At 45.0% G+C, this 20,011-nt stretch overlaps 1 protein-coding gene across 4 annotated transcripts in view; it reads left to right on the top strand.

The window, feature by feature from the left end:
- DGCR2 (DiGeorge syndrome critical region gene 2) overlaps window positions 1-20,011 on the top strand; it is a 79,397-nt gene that overhangs the window by 40,828 nt on the left and 18,558 nt on the right. For 2 of the 4 annotated variants that reach the window (XM_074321681.2, XM_074321682.2), the window contains 3 exons: window positions 8,102-8,227; window positions 10,555-10,774; window positions 12,457-12,533. In XM_074321681.2, coding sequence (XP_074177782.1) covers window positions 8,102-8,227; window positions 10,555-10,774; window positions 12,457-12,533 — 423 coding nt within the window. The remainder of the gene's footprint in view (window positions 1-8,101; window positions 8,228-10,554; window positions 10,775-12,456; window positions 12,534-20,011) is intronic. The other 2 variants (XM_019710130.3, XM_019710131.3) reach the window with 1 other exon arrangement.

Consider the following 20,011-nt stretch of genomic DNA (forward strand, 5'->3'; position numbering starts at 1 on the left):
TGATGTTAAGTTTGATCACGTGGTTAAGCTTATGTCTGCCAGATTTATCACTCATGTAAATGTTGTTCCCCTTTTGTAAGGAAGATAATCTGTAAATAAGTAATGAATAAAACTCTGTGGCATGGTGTCCTGGGTATTCTCCAACCACCTTACACCCAAGTATTTTATTGATGATTCTTGTCTGAGTCAGTTATACGAGTGGTGGTTAAAGATGGTGATTTTGTAATTTTGCCATACACACTACACTTAAAAAATGATACTATTTTGTAAATAGCTTTTCTATGTTATGGCACTATGAGATGTTCCAGGCTCATCTTGTATTTTTCCAGCTCCAAACCTGGAACCAGCCGTTTTTCTAAGGAGCTCTGCTCCTTTCAGTGAGTAATGGTATTTAGAAACCAAGATAGGAATGTTAGCTGTGCGCATACTTATTTGGATATCATTGCTTCTAGGCATTTTCAGTGGACATAGCCAGAAAACCTTTTTAAAAAATAATAAGTGCATATTTATCGATAGTTCTGATCTACACTAGAGTTCTTCTCCTCCTCCCGTCTAATATTTGTATCTCCCTTTGTCCATAGTAAGAATTCTGGTTCTCTATATCCTGTATATATGTGCTTATTTGGCCAGTCTGAAAAAATGGTGTGTGAACAAACAGTACGGTGAATGTTTAAATTAAAAAAATGTATTATAGTAAAAGACACATTTCCATTAATCCCTCTCAAAATACTCCCCCTCATTTTGAACACACTTATCGCATCGTTCTTGCCATTTTCCGAAGCAGTTCTGGAAGTCCTCTTTCGTGAGTGTCTTTAGTTGCGCTGTTGTGGCTGCCTTGATGTCCTCAATCATTTTGACGTTGGGGAAGAGCCAGAAGTTGCACGATACCAGATCCAGTGAATAAGGCAGATGAGGATATACCATAATGTTGTTATTTGACAGAAATTGCCGTGTACCAGAAGCAGTGGGTGACATGGAGCGCTGTCATGATGTATGGCACACTTTAAAACACACCTTCTCTCGACCATAGCTCACACCCAACTGACTGCACCAAATAAGTTGAAACTTGTCATACACTGTTACTAAGGTTTGATGCACCACTTCCTGTATTGAAGATCCCTGCCTTTCCATTGGATGGCACTCGGCAGTAGCATTCACCGTATTTTGTGATCACAATGAAAGGCTCCACGTCACACATCACTTCTGGTAGACAGCAACTTCTGTCAAATAAAAACGTTACGGTGTGTCCTCATCCACCTTACTCACCGGATCTGGCACTGTTCAACTTCTGACTCTTCCCCAAAGTCAAAATGATCATGAAAGTTAAACGTTTTGAATCGATTTAGGACATCGAGGCAGCCACTACAGCTCAACTAAGGACACTCAGGAAAGAGGACTTCCAGAACTGCTTCAGAAAGTGGCAAGAACGATGGGATAAGTGTGTTCAAAGTAAGAGGGAGTATTTGGAGGAGAATTAATGGCAATGTGTCTTTTAACTAGAATACATTTTTTAAAAATTTAAACACCATATTTGATCATACCTCATACTTAAAAAAGAGTTTTGGAATTACTACTATACCACTACTAAGGACAAATCTATCAGGCCAAACCAAACCCAGGACTCCTTTGCAGTTCTTTATATTGTTAGGCTATTTTCCACTGTGGGTGTACAATCTATTCTCTAGTCAAAAGTCTAGATATATATAGCTGTTATATATAACGGTATAGAAATCGCCGTATACCAGAAGCAGTGGGTGACATGGAGCGCCCTAAGAGTCATTCTTTTTTTGTTCTTTGTGATTACGTTAACATTTGATTCTGTTTGCACCCAGTTTCAGGACTGCCTCCTCATCTGGCTAATTTATTTTGACTTTAAAAAATCGAGATACAAATTCATGTACCATAAAATTCACCTCTTTAAAGTATATAATTTCATAGTTTAATTTCATGGTTTTTAGTATGTTTACAAGGTTGTATAACTGATTTATTTTTAGGATATGTAGAACATAAACAAGATCCAACAATCATAATATATAAAAACATATTCTTTGAAGTTCTATTTCCTTTTCTATCCCTTTGCCCTGTTCCCACTCACGTCCTGTAGATAATTAATTTGATTAATTTGAGTTTTTGTTTTTGCTTTTTAAATTTATTATTACAAAAATATGCAAATGTATATTTTACTCCTTTTACTTTGTCCCTTTCTTACTTAAAAAGTATCTTACAGTATATACTCTTTGCACTGAAATGTTTTTTCTTTTTTAATTAAAAAAAATATCCTTAAAATCACTCTGTATTAATTTACAGGATCTTTTTCATTCTTTTTAACAGTTATGTTGCACCCCATCTTAGAGACGTACCATACTTTTTTTAACCAGTCTCCGTGTATGGGCCTTTAGGTTGTTCTCAGTGGTTTGCTATTAAATAACCTTGTGCATATGCTTTTTTCCCTCTTGAATTGTTTATGTATCTTCAATGTAAATTCTTAAATACTGGATTGCTGGATCAAAGGATCGTTGCTTACGTAGTTTTGCTAAATATTGCCAGATTCCTTACCCTCCCACTTTCTCAGCTGTTGGCCTAGGATTTAGTTTTCTGGGCTCAAATAAATTTAGAGTGATTTACTTCTAAAATAAAACATTTTTGAGACTCACAAGTACTAAAAACTTCACTAAAAAACTTCAGGGTAGGAGGCTGAGACAATGGGCATAAACAGGCATTGTCCCCAGGCAGATTACAGTATGTTCGCTTTGTCCTCTGTTTTCCAAGTTCTAGAACTTTGTCATCCCCTTCCCTGTTCTGTCTGTCCTTGTTACTGTGGGCCGTTTTTAAAAGGCCCATTACTGTTGTTGCAGTGAGTTTCATGAGAGACTTAGAGGTTAATAAATATGATTGTTCAATCTGATAACCGGAAGCTTCAAAAATATTATTAATCTGGGATTTTTATACCTAGAGAAACCACTTGTGCCTGAGGATAAAGAAATTTTCATATATGGACCAACTCATAAAAGTTGCCCTGCCCTTTCTTAGGGAGATGTGATCTTGTAAAAGGAGTGGGTAAAGCAAGAAAGAAGATGGCGTGGGGTCCAGGAAACAGGGTCCCAGTGCAGGAGGACAGCAAATGGACCCCAGGATCCCAGCCGTGCTCCGGGCCAGAGGGCAGCCCATTCACACTGGTGCTGAAGGGGGGGGCTTAGGAAGAGTTTTCCAGGAAACAAAGTGGAGCTGGGACACTCAGATGCAGTGTTTTTTAGTGTTTAAATTTTTTATTGCTTTTTTTGGCACCTCTGTATTTTGAAAGCATATTTTTTTAAAAAATTGTATTGGTAGACTGTTGTCTGCTGTAGCAGCTAGAAAAATTAGTGGTAGATATACAGAAAACCAAGTAAAATTTAAAAGCAATGCAAATAGTAACTCCAGGAAGAAAAGAAAGTTGTATGAGAATTGAAATAACCTCAGTATGCTAATTGGCTCACAAGTGAAGAATACTTACATTATTCTACTGACTTTAATTGTGAAATTGGTTCTACTCTGTTGGGAGGGAAAGAGTATGTCATAAGTCAGTGGATAACATTTAAAATGGATAAAACTAGAAATAGCCATGTAAACCTTTTTAGAAATATGGATGCAAATATCAGGAGAAATCAGTAAAACAGGTGTCTGGGAAATGGGTTAGGAACAGGGGGCTGGGAAGAGGGGAGGCAGGGTTTTCTGTTTCACCTTGTGATGTACGTATGTGAGCATTACGACCTGGGGTGAGGAATTCCTCAGCCAGTCCGCTTCTGCTGTATCTCTACGCGTAGGTGAGGCCCCAAGAAAGGCCACAGCTTACATGTCATAGGACTATCTGGTGGCTTCAACTCCTGTTTTAGGCAGTAGCAGAAAGTAAGATGTTCCCCCTGTGAACTTGTGCCTGAGACATTTGTGGACCCAAGAACAACAGGCAGGAGGCAGGTTTTGAACTTGGAGCTTCCAGATCTGTCTTTTTGCGGTTATTCTGTGTTTCATTGTATGTTATCTACATGGGCATAAAATGGGAAAACAAATGTGCTCAAATTGGTATTTCAGAGGCATAGGTCTCAAAACCTTGATAGGACGGAGTCAGATCTCTGGTCACTGGGCCTCAGTGAGATTCTTATTAGCGAGGACAGCCTGGCCCTTACCAGAAGGGAAAAGAGTCAATATAAGGAACATATATGACATAATGGAAAAAACATTAGGAAGTTTGTATTTTTAGGCTCTCTGAGGTTAGAAATACTGTTTTGGTAAGCAAGTATGATTTGACTTATACCTGATTTTTGACCATGATTCGAAACCTGTTTTGGTATAAAGTCAAAAGTGATGTGTGTCCTGACAGCTCGGAGTGCTCAAGAGGCTGCAGTCCGTCTTGCCCTCTTCTTCATTTGGAGCAGTTACAAGCCCATCTGGACCCTAATGCCGTATTTGGACAGATTTTAATTTTCCAGGAACACAAATTCGAATCGCTCACATTTTGTCTTTTATTTACAAATAATTCTAATTTCTGGCCAGATGCTGTTGGGAAGCAAGCATACCACTGTCTGCCCTGACTCAATGTCCCTGTTGGACTCGATGCTTTTCAGCAGCACCCCCAGCTCTCCCTTGAGGCCTTTGCCGGGAAGCAGAGCCCAGCATGCCTGGTACTCCCAGTGGAGCTGGAGGCCAGGAGAGGAGGTGGCTGCCCAAGGGGTCTGGGGGAGACAGGCTTCAGGTGGCCGGGCTGTGAGGTGGGGGTGGCTCGGGTCCTGTGGACATGGAGGGACAGGAGAACCCACTTCCCCTATTTACACTTTTGCTCTGAAGCAAGTCTCATAACATTTCCGAGCCTGCTTTCCTGTCTGTAAGACATTTCCCTTTTCCTCAGTTTTTGGTGGGTTTTTTCCCAGTAACAAGTCAACCATGTTGTTTTCTCCTTGCTTCACATCTTCTGTGGGCTCCCATTCAGTCTTTGGGGCCAGACCTTCCCTGAAGTCCTGGTGAGGACATCAGAAGAGAGAAGAGCACAAACTGCAGCCTGTGGTGCAGGGAGCACGCCTTCTAAGACCTCAGGGTTGGGCTTGGGGGTGGGGTATGCACTTGGACTTGGCCCCACCCCAGTCACGGCCAGTTGCTGGATGGAAGAGAAGGCGGGCCGAGGAGAGCGTGACTTCTCACTGAGGCAGGACAGGATCATCCGCTGTTTTGTTCACTGCCCGCTGTTGTCTTCCCCGTGCCTGTGACTGCCGGGCACACAGGTGGAGGGCACAGAGGGAAAGGAAAAGTTGCTCTGGGGTGTCGGCACAGCTGCGCAGGAATTGGCTCAGTGGTGCGAGCTGCACAGCCTCCAGCTGACCCTTAGGGGGAACAGTGTCTGGGTCTCTGAAGGAAATTCTTTATTGCCAGAGGGTGCTAATCCTGTGCTCTGCCTCCTCCCCAGCTGCCCCCATCTCCTGCTCTTCCAGCACATTCGGAAATCCTTCGTGTGTCATCAGCACCACCCCCTCAGCCAAACCCTTCCCCTTCTTGCTGGCAAGGCCTGTGTGTCTGTGCTGGTGGGTTTCTGGGTTGGCGTGTAATAGGCACTGAATAAATGAGTGCTGAGGAAGCAGATGTGGACGTTTGGATAGGAAGAGAAATGATGGAAAAGAAAAGGGCTCAAAATTGCCTCCTGAACCACAGAGAAGCCTGCTCATCACCAAGCAGCTTCCTCCATCACCACTAGGCTTTTTTCCATTAACTGTGTGACCTGTTGCCCCACTGCCCCCACTCAACCCGCCCAGGCTGCAGATGGCTTCACTCCAGCAAAGTCAGCGTCCAGGCTACCTGGGGTTCAGTGCCTGTGTGACCCAACAGAATGCTATGTTACTTTTCTTTCTCTTTTCCCCTCTATCTTAGATCCGTCTGTCTTTCTGTGAGCAGTGTGGCCTGTCATATACCAGGTGCTGTGCTTGGTCTAGGGAAGCGGCCAAGAAGCAAAGTGGAATCGCAGGCAGGTCTTGCTCGTTTGAGCAGACAGAAGGGAGACACGACATTTAGGTGTAGCTTCCACTACACCCACGCTTGTCCTCAAGCCTGTCCCAGACATGCCTGCCTGTGCCCGAGCTGTGCCCTCTACCAGGAAGCCCTTCTGTTCTCCCTTGTCTCACCATCCTAAGTCCACCCTCCCTCAGAAGCCAGTGGGGACCTTCCCGATCCTCGGCCTCCCTGGGGGAAGGGGGTCTTTGTAGTGCTGTCCCTGTGCCCGAGCCATCAGTCTCTTCCGGGAGCAGTAGTGCTCAGGACGTGTACATGGGGCACCCCAGTCCTAGAGAGTGGGTGTCGCCGGCACCTAGGGCTAGGTGTTGGAAGAGAGCAACTGTCGCCTCAGGCCACTTCCCGCCAGGACAGCAGCAGATGAGGTGGTTGTGCTGGTGGTGAGGTCGCCCCAGAGGCCTTGACTTGCTTCTCCTTTGAGGTCTTTGCTCTGTGTTGCACTTTTCTCAGACGCTGGCAGCACATTTTATATTTTCAAATGATTTGCAGCCTAATGGCACCTGATCCCCATCACGTGCCTGAGAAGTTGCTGGAAATACTCTCCTGAACACTTAGTGAGGGAAGGAACCAAAACTGCTTGGGCTTGTGACTGCCCAGTGTCTCAGAAGAAAATAATGAAACACACACAGAGGTTTCTGTATCATAGAGTCCAACCCTTCATAGAGTAATGGAAGAATGCAAGCAACCTGAGCTTTAAGCCATAGGAGATTGTGGTAATTAAAGAAATCCATTCACAGAATAGTATGTAGCCATTAAAAGTGATCTTCTTAAGTTTAGAGTGTTTGATGGATCCCAGTATTTTTAAGGATTTATATAGGAAAAAAGACAAGAAGGGTGGACCCTAACGTAATAATGGTTATTATGTTTTATCTTTTCAAACTTTCGTATTTCTCAAATATTTCACATTGCATGTTTGTTATTTTATAATGAGAAAAAATAGATTATTTATGAAAAGAAAACAATATCAGAGTGTGTGCTACTAGCAGAACCAGACAGCTGGAGAAGCTTTAGACAGTGGGGCTAATTGCCGCTCACAGAGTCAGGGAAGGTGGGTTTGTGGGAGCCGGCCCCACCCGACAACCCCTTGCCCGTGATCTGCCATGTCCCCCCAGCCCCCCGTGCCATGCCACACCCCCTTGCCATGCCAAGCCATGCCTACTTCCGGTGTCCTTTGCCTCAGGCCAGCCAGGCATACCAAGGGCTCAGGGTCTCCGGGATCTGTGGTTCTGTCTGTATAGCTGTGTCCATCAAGTCTGTCACTGTCCTGACCTTGCACAGGTGTCTTTCCTATACACCAAAGTGCCCCCCAGGCGGGACATTGCCTCTGGCTCTCTCCTGCTCTGTGCCTTTGGGTAAATCCCCTCTCTTCTCTGAGGGGGAGGAGAGTGGTTCTTCTCTGACGGGCTTGAACCCAAAAAAGAGACTGTGGAAGGACCGACCTGCAAGTTACTATTAGACCATGATACATAAAACTAGCACCTTCCTCAGCTTCAGCTTCCTGCTCACACCTCCAGCCATGCGTCGAGGCCTGCGCACACGAGGGCCTGTGCCAGGGGTCAGGGAGCCAGGCAGGGATGCACCGAGGCCCTGGCCCTGAGGCTGTGAGAGGGCCCAGCAGGAAGGTGGACAGATGGCGACTTGGGCCCAGTGCCGAGCAGTGCGGAGTGGGTTGCACACAGCAAGTGCCCCTTCATGCTGACGGGAAGTGCCCAGGCAGTCTGGGGCGGGAGGGCAGCCAGGGCTCTGGAAAGAACGCCCATGGCGCTCCAGCTGCTGAGGGACTTTCAGCAGGGATCACGGAGCCTGTGCTGTACCAGCAAGCAGCCTGTTAGAAAACGCAATGGAGGCGAGACCTCATTTCACAGTAGCAGTAAAAAAACGACGAGTGCTAAGGCATAATTTTAATAAGAAGTGCATGGGGCCCGTTTGATACGAAGAGCAGCACTTGCTAGTTCTAAAGAAAACCTAACTAAATGGGCTGTAGGCTGTACCCACTGTGTCCTCCCAGCCCCGAGTAGTCTATGCTGCTGCACGAGCGCTGCTTACAGCCCACTTCTCTTTTTGCTTCCAGAAGTGACCAGGGAGTCGCGTCCTTACCATGGGAAGGAGGCTGTGGATCCGCGGCAGGGGCGGGTCCGAGGCGGCGACCCCACGCACTTCCACACGGTGAATGTGGCGCAGCCCGTCCGCTTCAGCAGTAAGTTGCAGACCTGCCCTGTCCCGTGACCTAAGCCTGAGGCCCCACGCAATCTCTGGCTCTCCTGGTGCCAGCGCTGTGGGGTGTGTCTTTTAAAATGGCCTTTAGGGCAGTCAGGAGTGTCATCCTTTTTTGGTCAGTGAGGCTACGCCATGACCCACCCGAGGCCACCCAAGCCCTGAGTGGTGAAGCCTTGACTGGAACCTGGGCTCTAGAACCAGGCTGCTTGTTTGCACGACAGCTGCCTTTCAGGGCTGTGCTGCAGCAGCCCTTCCACAGATGGAAACGGGCTTCAAGAGACCAGGTACAGCTGATGGCGTGGGAAGCCTCTACCTCTGTTTTAAAAAAATTTTTAACTGACTATTTAGTGAATTCTCTATGATATTAAGAGCATAACATGCTTAAGGAAGGTCGAAAGGCAGACAAACCACAGCCAAACAGACACGCTGAGGCGCGATGACGTGCCCGGTAGTGTGGCGAGTAGTGACTGCACCATGAGCACCGACACGTGATGCTGCCCCTCGGTGCTGGCTGCCCGCGTTACTCCTCAGCCCCCGACACGCAACGCCAGGGGGTACCTCAGGGCTCCCGTCACGCCCTGCAGGGCCACAGTGCTCCTCATAGCTCCATTGTCACGGGGCGCCTCAGCTCTCTGATGGGGACTGCGCAAGCCAGGGTAGTCAGCCGACCTCTGAGCCCCGCCGCTGTGCTCAGCTTTGAATCCGGGGATTCTCCCAGGGGCGTAGTGCAGGCTTGGCGAGTGAGGAAACCGAGGTTCTGACAGGTCACGCAGCCCATGGGCTGCTCCAGGACTCGGCCCCACGGAATCACAACTCTTCTCCCAAGGGAATAATTCCACAAAGTGCAAAAGATAGAAGATGAGCCGAATGAAACTAATGTTCCCTCCCTTCCTTGCCCCACTCACTGGCTTCCGTCCCTAGCGGGCTTCCTCCGGACCCCAGATGTGAGTGAGGAGCCAGGATGGAAGCCCGCATTGCCACTCGCCAGCCGAGATGCTTGGCAGAGTTCTGCACACCTCGGCGTCCCCACCTCTAACCTGGAGACAGGGCGGAATCCATCTTGGGGGTGTTGTGGCAGGTGGAACACTTCATGGGTGGGGGTTTAGGAAACACACAGTAAAGGCTGCCTGGTGATCTGCCACCCTCACACCTATGCCACACACTCCTCACACCTCCCCTCCCCCTGCTTGGTGGTCCCTGAGGGCTGGCTCCTGCCTACAGTAAATGACCTGCGAGTTTTGTCACATGTAAGCAGGTGTCCCCATGGGCGGGTGACGCTGACCCTCTGTTTGCATTGCAGCAGTGCTATGGCCTGCTCACTGGCTCAGGGACCAGACCTGCCTTTCCTGTCCTGTTATCTCTGTCCTTTTGTTCATAAGTTACATACATATGTGCTCTGAATAATAAAAACACGAGCATCAGTTTCTAAGTTTACTAGTGCTAGAGGCTATAGCTACATTAAAAAAATTGCATTTTGTTAACTGGCTTTGTTAAAAATTGTTACTCTTCATCAGGGTACTCTTAGTTAGGAGGTAGGTACCCGAGCATTTGAAGGTTATAGATCCTGTAGTACAAGTCGTTGCCCTTACCCAAGGCCAGCCACACAGCATGGGGGCCTTCCCAACCCTCGGTCTGGTCCACCTGGTGCGGAGACGTCTGGCTCAGCCCTTCTCACAGAGGCTGACTCCTTCTGGCTACTTGACTTTTGCCCACTGTGGAACCACTGGGACCTCATTTTCTCATCTGTGGGAGGTAGGAGTTGGTCCTACAATTCCAGTGGTCCTTCCAGCTCTGATCTCCTGAGCTTCTGTTTCAGGGGAGTGCTGGCCAGCAGCCATGTGCAGAGAAAAGGAGGGCCAAGGAGTAGGCTCGGAGCAGTGAGCATGCTGGCGGGGTGGCCAGAGAGAGCCGGTATTTGTGCAGCAAGGCCCATGCAGGCAGGGAGCCTCCCCTGCTTGCTACTGCCAGGCCTTGCAGTGAGCCGTGTGGGAGTTCTGCCATCTTGTCAACCAGACTTAATCGGAGAATGAAATCTACTTTACCAAATGAATTCTGCAACTAGTCTTTACTGCCAAGTAAAGACCTTGTAGAAATGGGAGGAATCATTGAATATACTTGTACCTTAGATTGCATGTGTGTCTTAGAGACGCTTGAGCATTTCACAAAGTACATGGTCTTAGATGCAGAGCTTTTCCTCTGCAGCTTCAGTTTTTCTGTTTCTCTAGGGTGATTTCTAAGCAACATATGTAATTTCATTTTGGAGTGAGGATTCTAATTTGGGGGGACAACTCCCCTTCCGTCCTTCATGTTTCCTAGGGAAGTGCCCGACAGGGTGGCACCACTATGAAGGCACAGCCAGCTGCTACAGGGTCTACTTGAGTGGGGAGAACTACTGGGACGCCGCACAGACCTGCCAGCGTGTCAATGGCTCCCTCGCCACCTTCTCCACTGACCAGGAGCTGCGCTTTGTCCTGGCCCAGGAATGGGACCAGCCGGAGCGGAGTTTTGCTTGGCAGGACCAGCACAAGTGAGTCCTAGGTGGCGACCCAGGGGCCTGGGGGTCAGGCCAGTGTTTGCTGAGCATGTGGCCGCTGGCTACCGTGGCACAGTCCTAAAGCATAGCCAGCAGTGGGGTGGGCATTTGGGGAATAGCAGCTCCATCCACTGAAAACAAGTAGCAATCCAGGAGTTTAGAGTAGGCATTGAGATGGGATGGGGATCTTGAAGCAGCAGCGATGGGCTGCTACCTTGTGTCACCTTGTGCCTTTCCCTTTTGTTGGTCCCCCTATGTGGATTCGGTTGCAGCTGCTGACCTGCAGGGAGACCAGGCCTGTGTCAGGTGGGGCAGCTCAGGGTGGGCCTTCATGCACCCGGCACGAGGGGTATGCAGGTGGGTGGGCTTTGCCAGGCCCCATGCTCAGTGCTTTCCATCGGCCTGCTCGTTGAGTCCTCCTGGAAACCGCAGGAGGCCAATGGGCGAGAAGACGGGGCCCAGGTAGGTGAGCACGTGACCATGGGCACACACTAGCTAGGGCATGCCTGGGTTCTGAGCCAGGCAGTCTGGCTCCAGAGCCTGGCTCTTGACCCCCAAGCTATGTGGCATCGAGGGAAAAGTGTGGAAACTAGGTGACTGCCAGTATCTCCCAGGCTCCAGGTTGTGGGGACAGATGTGTGCTGAATCTTGTGGTGTGCGGCCTTGTGCTGCCCTATCCACACGCTGGGGACAGGAGAGTGAATCCCTGGGATCACCAGATGGCCAGGGCTCCCTCTCAGCAATAGTACAGGCTGCTCTACTGCCATAGGAATGCAATGACTTGTCGGGTGGACAGAGAGCCTTTAAGATCCAAGTTGGGTTTGGGTCCATCATCACACCCCATGACATTGGCAACTCATGAGATTATACTGTTTTTCCTTCTACAGGAAAAATTCATACAAAGTTAGAATAATAACACCTCTAGCTCACAGGGTAGTTGTGAGTCCATGGAGAAGCGAGAGGGCTCAGCCCAGCGGGTAGGGAAGCACCCCATCTCCTCAGGTTGGGGATGTGCCTGGCAGTAGGCTGAAGGGGCAGAGTGGTAGCCCCCGGTGGTGGTGGACCTGCTGACGGCATCTCCAGGGCTGGGTGGGTAAGGGGCACACGCTCAGCAGGGGGCTGTGGCAGTCGGCCAGGTCCACGTGCATGGACCCCCTCAGTGTTGTGACGTGTGCTCAGGAGCACCTGCTGGCCTGGCTGGGCTGACTGAGCAGGAAACCCAGCAGGTGGCCATGAGCTTGGATTGACTCATCGCTGCAGTGAATAAGCACAGGGGCTTGGTTTTTATTGAGATATAATTCACATGCCATAAAATTCACTCCTGTAGAGGTTATCATTCTGTGCCTTTAGTGTATTCACCGAGTTATATTCACCCAGTTCTATGTCCACCCCAAATAGGGTTGGTCTTGCTTAGGATGTGAAAGCGTTATTGGATCAGCTAATAAGAACAGTCTTGTCAGGAGTTACCCAAGATAAAACTTTTTCTAACCTGTGAATTTGTTTTAGAATTTTATGCATTTTATTAAAATTTAGTATCTAAACTTTAAAAAAATCATTAGTGCTTTAGAAATTCATGCTTTAGTGGTCAGTGTAAGTATTAAACTACATTCAAGCAAAATCAGTGGCTGCTTCCCTGCTGCTGTGCTGAGGTCCCCTGCATTTCTGCCCTCCTGCAGGTTGTGGGTTGGCTACCAGTATGTCATCACTGGCCGGAACCACTCCTTAGAAGGTCGCTGGGAGGTAGCATTCAAAGGTAAGCCTTTTTGGTTTTTCAAAAGAGTTGTTGAGTTTGAAATTGGGGTATACCATCTTGACTAGGGGCATATTGCTGGGGTCTCTCCTCCTCCCCGACCCCCTTTTACTGGTGGTACCTGGCATGTAGGGGACATGGAGAGAAGTGGGCCGCAGATCAAGAGAAGGGCTGTGATGACAGGCAAGTGCCCTGTGATCAAGCCTCTCTTCCAGGCTCCATGCAGGGCTGGGGCCTTTTCTGGAACCCGTGGTCACTTCTTAGCCAGATTTCTAGACCATCCATTCTCCTTTTAGAGTTAAGGACTTTAATTGGGGCATAAAAATGAGCATAGAATCAATCCAACAAGAGGACATAACCCTAGTAGACATCTATGCACCCAGCATAGCAGCACCTAAATACAGAGGGTGCCAAAAAAGCGTATACACATTTTAAGAAAGGAAAACTGTATTAAAATTGTAATAATATATACCGATAATGAAAGATGAATACAAGTCATGTTTTTTTGACTTACGCAATTACAAGAGGTGCTCAAAGTGGTTACCATCGGTGTCCAAACACTTCTGATTATGGCGAACTACTGCTTGAGCAATGCTGACCAAGGTGTCCACTTGTATACACTGTATACATTAGCCCCCCCCAATGTATAAAACAAATATTGACAGACATGAACACAAAGATCAGTAACACAATCATAGTAGGGGACTTTAACACCCCACTGACACCAATGGACAGATCTCCCAAATAGAAAATCAATATGGAAACAGGAGCCTTAGATGACACACTATACCAGATGGATTTAATTGATATTTTTAGAGCATTTCACCCCAAAGCAGCAGAATATGAGGTCGGACAATTAAGTTCATGAACTCATTCTAGAAAAAGTGTTACATATCTCATTGCTGAATATCACTATGGTCACCTTTGAAGTACTCCCCTTGGGAAGCTATGCCTAGGTGACCCTTCAAAGCAATTTTGGAACTCTTTTTCTGGAATGGCCATCAGAGCTATTGTCATATTACCCGTGATGTCCTGAATGTCATCAAACTGTCTTCCTTTCAATATTTCCTTTATCTTCTGGTAAAGAAAGAAGTCATTGGGGACCAGATCAGGTGAGTAGGGAGGATGTTCCAAAACAGTTATTTGTTTGCTGGCCAAAAACTCCCCTCACAGACAGTGCCGTGTGACCTGGTGCATTGTTGTGATGCAAGAGCCATGAATTGTTGGTGAAAAGTTCAGGTCATCTAACTTTTCACGCAGCCTTTTCAGCACTTCTAGGTAGTAAACTTGGTTAACTGTTTGTCCAGTTGGTACAAATTCATAATGATTAATCCCTCTTATATCAAAAAAGTTTAGCAACATCATTACAACATGTTTGCAAACTTTATTGTCAGACCTCGTATGCATTCTTTTCAAGTGTACGTGGTACGTTTTCCAAGATAAACCCCATGTTAGGCCACAAAACAAGTCTCAGTAAATTTAAGAAGATTGAAATCATATTAAGCGTCTACTCTGACCACAGTGGTATGAAAGTAGAAATCAGTTACAAGAAAAAAACTGAAAAATACATGGAGTCTAAATAACATGCTACTAAATCATAAGTTGGTCAACAAAGAGATGAAGGGAAAAAAAATCAAAAGATACCTTAAGACAAATGAAAATGAAAACACAATGACCCAAAAGCTGTGGAACACAGCAAAAGCAGTCCTAAGAGGGCAATTCATAGCAATGCAGGCCTACCTAAAGAAACAAGGGAAATCTCAAGTCAACAATCTATCTTTACACCTAAGGGAACTGGAAAAATAACAGCAAAATAAGCCCAAAATGAATACAAGGAAGGAAATAATAAGTATCGGAGCAGAAATAAATGAAATAGAGACCAAAAACCAATACAAAATATCAGTGAAACCAAGAGCTGGATTTTTTTCAAAAAATAAAAAAAATTGACAAATCTTTAATCAGACTCATCAAGGAAAATGAGAGGACCCAAATAAATAAAATGAGAAATGAAAGAGGAGAAGTGACAACCGACCACAGAAATGCAAAAAATTTTAAGAAAATAAAACGAGCAACTATACATCAACAAATTAGACAATCTGGAAGAAATGGACAAATTCCTAGAAGCATATAATCTTCCAAGGTTGAATCAAGAAGAAATAAAATCTGAACAGATCAGTTACTACCAACGAAATTAAATCTGTAATCAACAAACTCCTGGACTAGATGGTTTCACTGGTGAATTTTCCCAAACATTCAAAAAAGAATTAACACCTATTCTCAAACTATTCCAAAAAATCCAGGAGGAGGGAAGTCTCCCAAACTCATTTATGAAGCTACCATTATGCTGATTTCAAAACCACGCAAAGACATTACAAAAAAAGAAAACTATAGGCTAATATCCCTGAAGAACATTGATGCAAAAATCCTCAACAACAACAACAACAAAAAATCCTCAACAAAATATTAGCAAGCCGAATTCAGCAATACATTAAAAAGATTATACACCACAATCAAGTGGGATTCATTCCTGGTATGCAAGGTTGGTTCAATATCCGCAAATCAATTAACATGATACACCACATAAACAAAATGAAATATAAGAATCATATGGTCATATCAGTAGATGCAGAAAAAGCATTTGACAAAATCCAGCGTCCATTTCTGATTAAAACTCTCAGCAAAGTGGGAATACAGGGAACATATCTCAACACAATAAAGGCCATATATGACAAATTCACAGCTAACATCATACTCAGACAAGGATGTCCACTTTCACCACTTTTATTCAACATAGCAACAGCAGTCAGACAAGAAAAAAAAAGGTATCCAAATTGGAAAGCAGAAAGTAAAATTGTCATTATTTGCAGATGACATGATACTATACAGAGAGAACCCCAAAGCTTCCACCAAAACATTGTTAGAACTAATAAACAAATTTAGTAAAACATCAGGATACAATATTAATATTCAGAAATCGGTTGCATTTTTATACACCAATAATGAACTATCAGAAAAAGAAATTAAGAAAATCCCATTTATAATTGCGTCAAAAAAATACTTCGGAATAAATTTAACCAAGGAAGTAAAAAACCTGTACTCAGAAAATTATGAGACATTGAAGAGAGAAATTAAAGGAGCTACAAATAAATGGAAACATATGCCATGCTCATGGATAGGAAGAATTAATGTAGTTAAGATGTCCATACTGTGCAAAACAATCTATAGATTCAGCGCAGTCCCTATCAAAATACGAATGAGGTTTGGCACAGAACTAGAACAGATAATCCTAAAATTTATATGGAACTATAAAAGACCCGGAATAGCCGCTGCAATCCTGAGAAATAAGAACAAAGCATGAGGTATCATGCTACCTGATATTAAATTATACAACAAGTTTATAGTAATCAAAACAGTATGGTATTGACATAAAAACAGATACATATATCAATGGAACAGAATAGAAAGCCCAGAAATAAATTCTTGCCTATATGCTCACTTAATCTATGACAAAGGAAGCAAGAATTTACATTGGGTAAAGACAATCTATTTAATAAATGGTGCTAGGAAAATTGGAGATACATGCAAAAAATGAAACTGGACCACCTTCTTATGCCATATACAAGACTAAACTCAAAATGGATTAAAGACTTAAATGTAAGACCCAAAACCACAAAACCTTGGAGAAAATATAGGAAGTAAACTCAGATATTACCCTTAGTAATATTTTTACTGATATATCCCCTTGGGCAAGAGAAACAAAAGAAAAAATAAATAAGTGGGACTACATCAAACTAAGAAGTCTTCACAGCAAAGGAAATCATCAACAAAACAAAAAGACAGCCTACTGAATGGGAGAAGATATTTGCTAATGATACATCTGATAAGGGGTTAATAATCCAAAATTTATAAAAATCTCATACAACTCAACACCATAAAAAAAAAAAATTAAAAATTGGTAGAGTATATGAATAGACATTTCTCCAAAAGGACATACAGATGGCTAATAGACATGTGAAAATATGCTCCACGTCACTAATCATCAGAGAAATACAAATAAAAATCACAATGAGATACCACCTCACGCCTGTCAGAATGGCCATCATCAATAAATCAACAAACAAGGTCAGCAAGGATGTGGAGAAAAGGGAACCCTTGTGAACTGTTGGGATTGCAAATTGGTGCAGCCACTATTGAAAACAATATGGAGGTTCCTCAAAAATATTAAAACTAGAACTACCTATTACCCAGCAAGTCCACCCCTGGGTATTCATCCAAAGAAATCCAAAGCTAATTCAGAAACATATATGTACCCCTATGTTTACTGCAGCACCAAGATATGAAAACAACCAAAATAACCATCATTAGACGATTGAGTAAAGAAACTATGGTACATTTATACAATGGAATATAACTCTGCATAAAAAAGAATGAAATCTTACCATTTGCAACAACATGGATGGACATGGAGAGTATTATGCTAAGTGAAATAAGTCAGACTGAGAAAGACAAATACCATATGATAGTACTTATATGTGGAATCTAAAGAACAGAATAAACGAGCAAACAAAACAGAAATAGACTCATAGATACAGAGAAAAAACTGATGGTTGCTAGATCATATGGGGGTTGAGGGATGGGGGAGAAGGGATTAGAAAGTACAAATCCGTAGTCACAAAATAGTTAACAGGGATGTGAACTACAATATGGGGAATATAATCAGAATGTTGTAAAGACTGTAGGGTATCAGATGGGTACTGGATTTATCAGGGGGATTACGTCATAGATTATATAAATGCCTAACCAGTGTGCTGTACACCTGAAACTAATATAATATTGACTGTCAACTGTAATTTCATATATATATATATACATATATATATATATATGTGTGTGTGTGTGTATATATATATATATATATATATATATATATATATATAGAGAGAGAGAGAGAGAGAGAGAGAGAGAGAGAGAGAGAGAGTCAGTCACCAGATATAAAGTACAGCATAGGGAGTATAGTCAATGGTATTATAATATTAATAGCTATTTGTGATGTCAGAGAGGCAGTAGACTTGGGGGGGTTGGGGTTATCACTTTGTGAAGGGTTTAACTATCTAGTCATTATATTATTTTGTAAACCTGAAACTAATAAAAAAAATTTTTTTAAGATGAGCATATAAAGTGTGTCGCTGACATGAGCCAGAGAGGGCAGAACAAGCTTTCTAGGTCAGAGAAGTTCAGAATTAGAATCTAAAACTTGAAAGAAAGCTATTAGGCAGATAGAATTAAAATAGTGTGTGTGAGTGTGTATGTGACAGTATGTGTGTGAGAAAGTGTGTTACTGTTAGGATTTTATGCTGAGTCTCTTGGACATACCAAGGTAAGATAAAGGAAATATGGCTGGTGTGGGAGCTGAGTTCCTGCTCAGCCTGTCTGTCCTTCCCTCCTGTCCCATTATGCTGGCACAGGTTTCACCCAGACCCTGGCTGTGCCCTGTCTACTTGTCGCCCAAGCCACACTCCCCGACCCTGTCGACCCTGTCGCTCATCAGTTCTCATCTGTTGGGCTGCTCTTTGTGTCCCCTGAACGTCCTACTGAAAGCACCACCCACATTCCCAAAGTTTGTAAGAGTATTATTTCGGTTTCCCACAGGAATAGTTGACAAATAAATGTGTTTCCAGGCCCCAGAGTCATGGTGTGCCTTGCAGAGGATAATTCTCGTAGTTTTTCATCTGCCCTAATAACGGCTATCGGACATGAATCCTAGGCCAGAGCCCCTCACCCGAGCAGAGGGTGCTGGCCTCCAGGACAGTGTAGACACTCCTGGACGTGGTTATCTTTTTGACATTGGTCGTTCAAAAGAAAAATCATGAGTCTGCGTGGCATGACAGCGTGTTCTGAACTGGGGTGGGGTGTGGGACCTTCGTCTGTAGTATGAGGACGGCAAGGGTCCCTTGGTGGGCTCTCATGAGCACAGTTGTCTCCGTGGCTCCACTGAGGCATGAGGAGAGTGGCTTGAAACTTAGAAGAAGATGAATGAGTCAGCGCTGGCAGGAGTAGCTCAGTGTGAGCGGCCCCAAGGCAAGAGTGGGGCGCCTGCAGGGGCAGCTCTGCGTGGTACGCATGCTGCAGGCGGCTTGTGCCTGCTCAAGTGGACTTCGCATTCTGTTAGGGATTTAAGTAGTGGCCATAAAATGAACGTGTGGCTAAAAAAGATTTCCCTATAAGAGGACCGGCTGTCCTGGACACTTGACACAGCTCCACCTCAAGAGTTGTTCTGGACTCAAAGAAAGTAAAGAAACACAAAACCAGGTGTAGCCCATGAAACTTAATGGCATCCTGGATTGGGAGGGGAGTTATAAAAAACTTCGGGGGGGCGGGGCAGGGAGGGAAATGAGATACGGGTTTGTAGTAGAGAGTGACTTGATTTTCTTAGATGTGACAGTGGCGTTGTGGTTTTGTGATTTTAGGAGATGCCTCCCTGTGTGTAGGGTGTGATGTCTGCAGGGGGAGGAGCTTCCCAGCTGGGGGAAGAGATGAACCAAACTGCAGGATGGTCAGTGCTGAAGCTACATGGGGGATTCATTTGCTCTGTGTATTTGAAAATGTCCGTATTAAAAGTATTTTAAAAGAGATCAGCTAAGAATCTGCAGAGTGAGGAGAATGCTGAGGATACAGCCCCAAGCAAATACGAGAATGGCGGAAGCCACTCTCCTGCCCCTTGCCTGGTGCGACCTGGTGCAAATCGGGATCCAGCTGGGTGTGAGAGGTTCGGTGTATCACAAAGATAGTGTGAAGTGCTTAAATCCTTTGTCAGCAGTGATGAGCCCTTTCCTAAGACGAGATTGTGCTTGAGAATATTAGCCAATGGTAGTAGGAAGCCATCAAGGGAAGAGGTTTAAAAATGCTTATTTCAGCTGCCTGTTGTCCAACTGTTTCCTGTGTGTGTGCATGGAATGTATTGTCACACTAGTGAGTGAGTGAGTGGTGCTACCCGTGTACACGTACTTCTTGTACATGTGAGGCGCCCCCGTGTGCATTTTACGTTTGGAGCTCTGAGCAGGAGAGGGCTGCTGAGGGCCTTTGGGGACACACTCCCCCGGCCTCTCCACCAGGAGAGAGGCTCTTCCTCTGGGCCCTTGTGTGCCGAGCCCGTCAGCCCTGCCCCGGGGTGCTGAGACCTTGAGGATGTGACTGCCCCAGGTCCTGGTGTGCCCCGGAGACAGAGCGACCACTGCCAGACAACATGGGGCTGTCGTTTTTATAACATTTGTGCCCAAAGTATGAAAACAACAGATTTGTGTTGTCTAGAGAGAATCATCCACATTTTCCCGCAAGTCTCCCCCTTATTATTACTGTCAAGTGTCACTTCAGTTTCTGATTATTATACTTCATATTTATTTTAAAATATAACAATGGAAGCATGCTGTGTGTTTGATGTGTCTACGTGTTGTGTAACTTGCTTATTTAAGGTACGATTGCCG

Source organism: Rhinolophus sinicus, chromosome 9, assembly GCF_057876585.1.
Source record: "Rhinolophus sinicus isolate RSI-liver-muscle chromosome 9, RSI-T2T, whole genome shotgun sequence".
In the NCBI taxonomy this organism is placed as follows: Eukaryota; Metazoa; Chordata; class Mammalia; order Chiroptera; family Rhinolophidae; genus Rhinolophus; species Rhinolophus sinicus.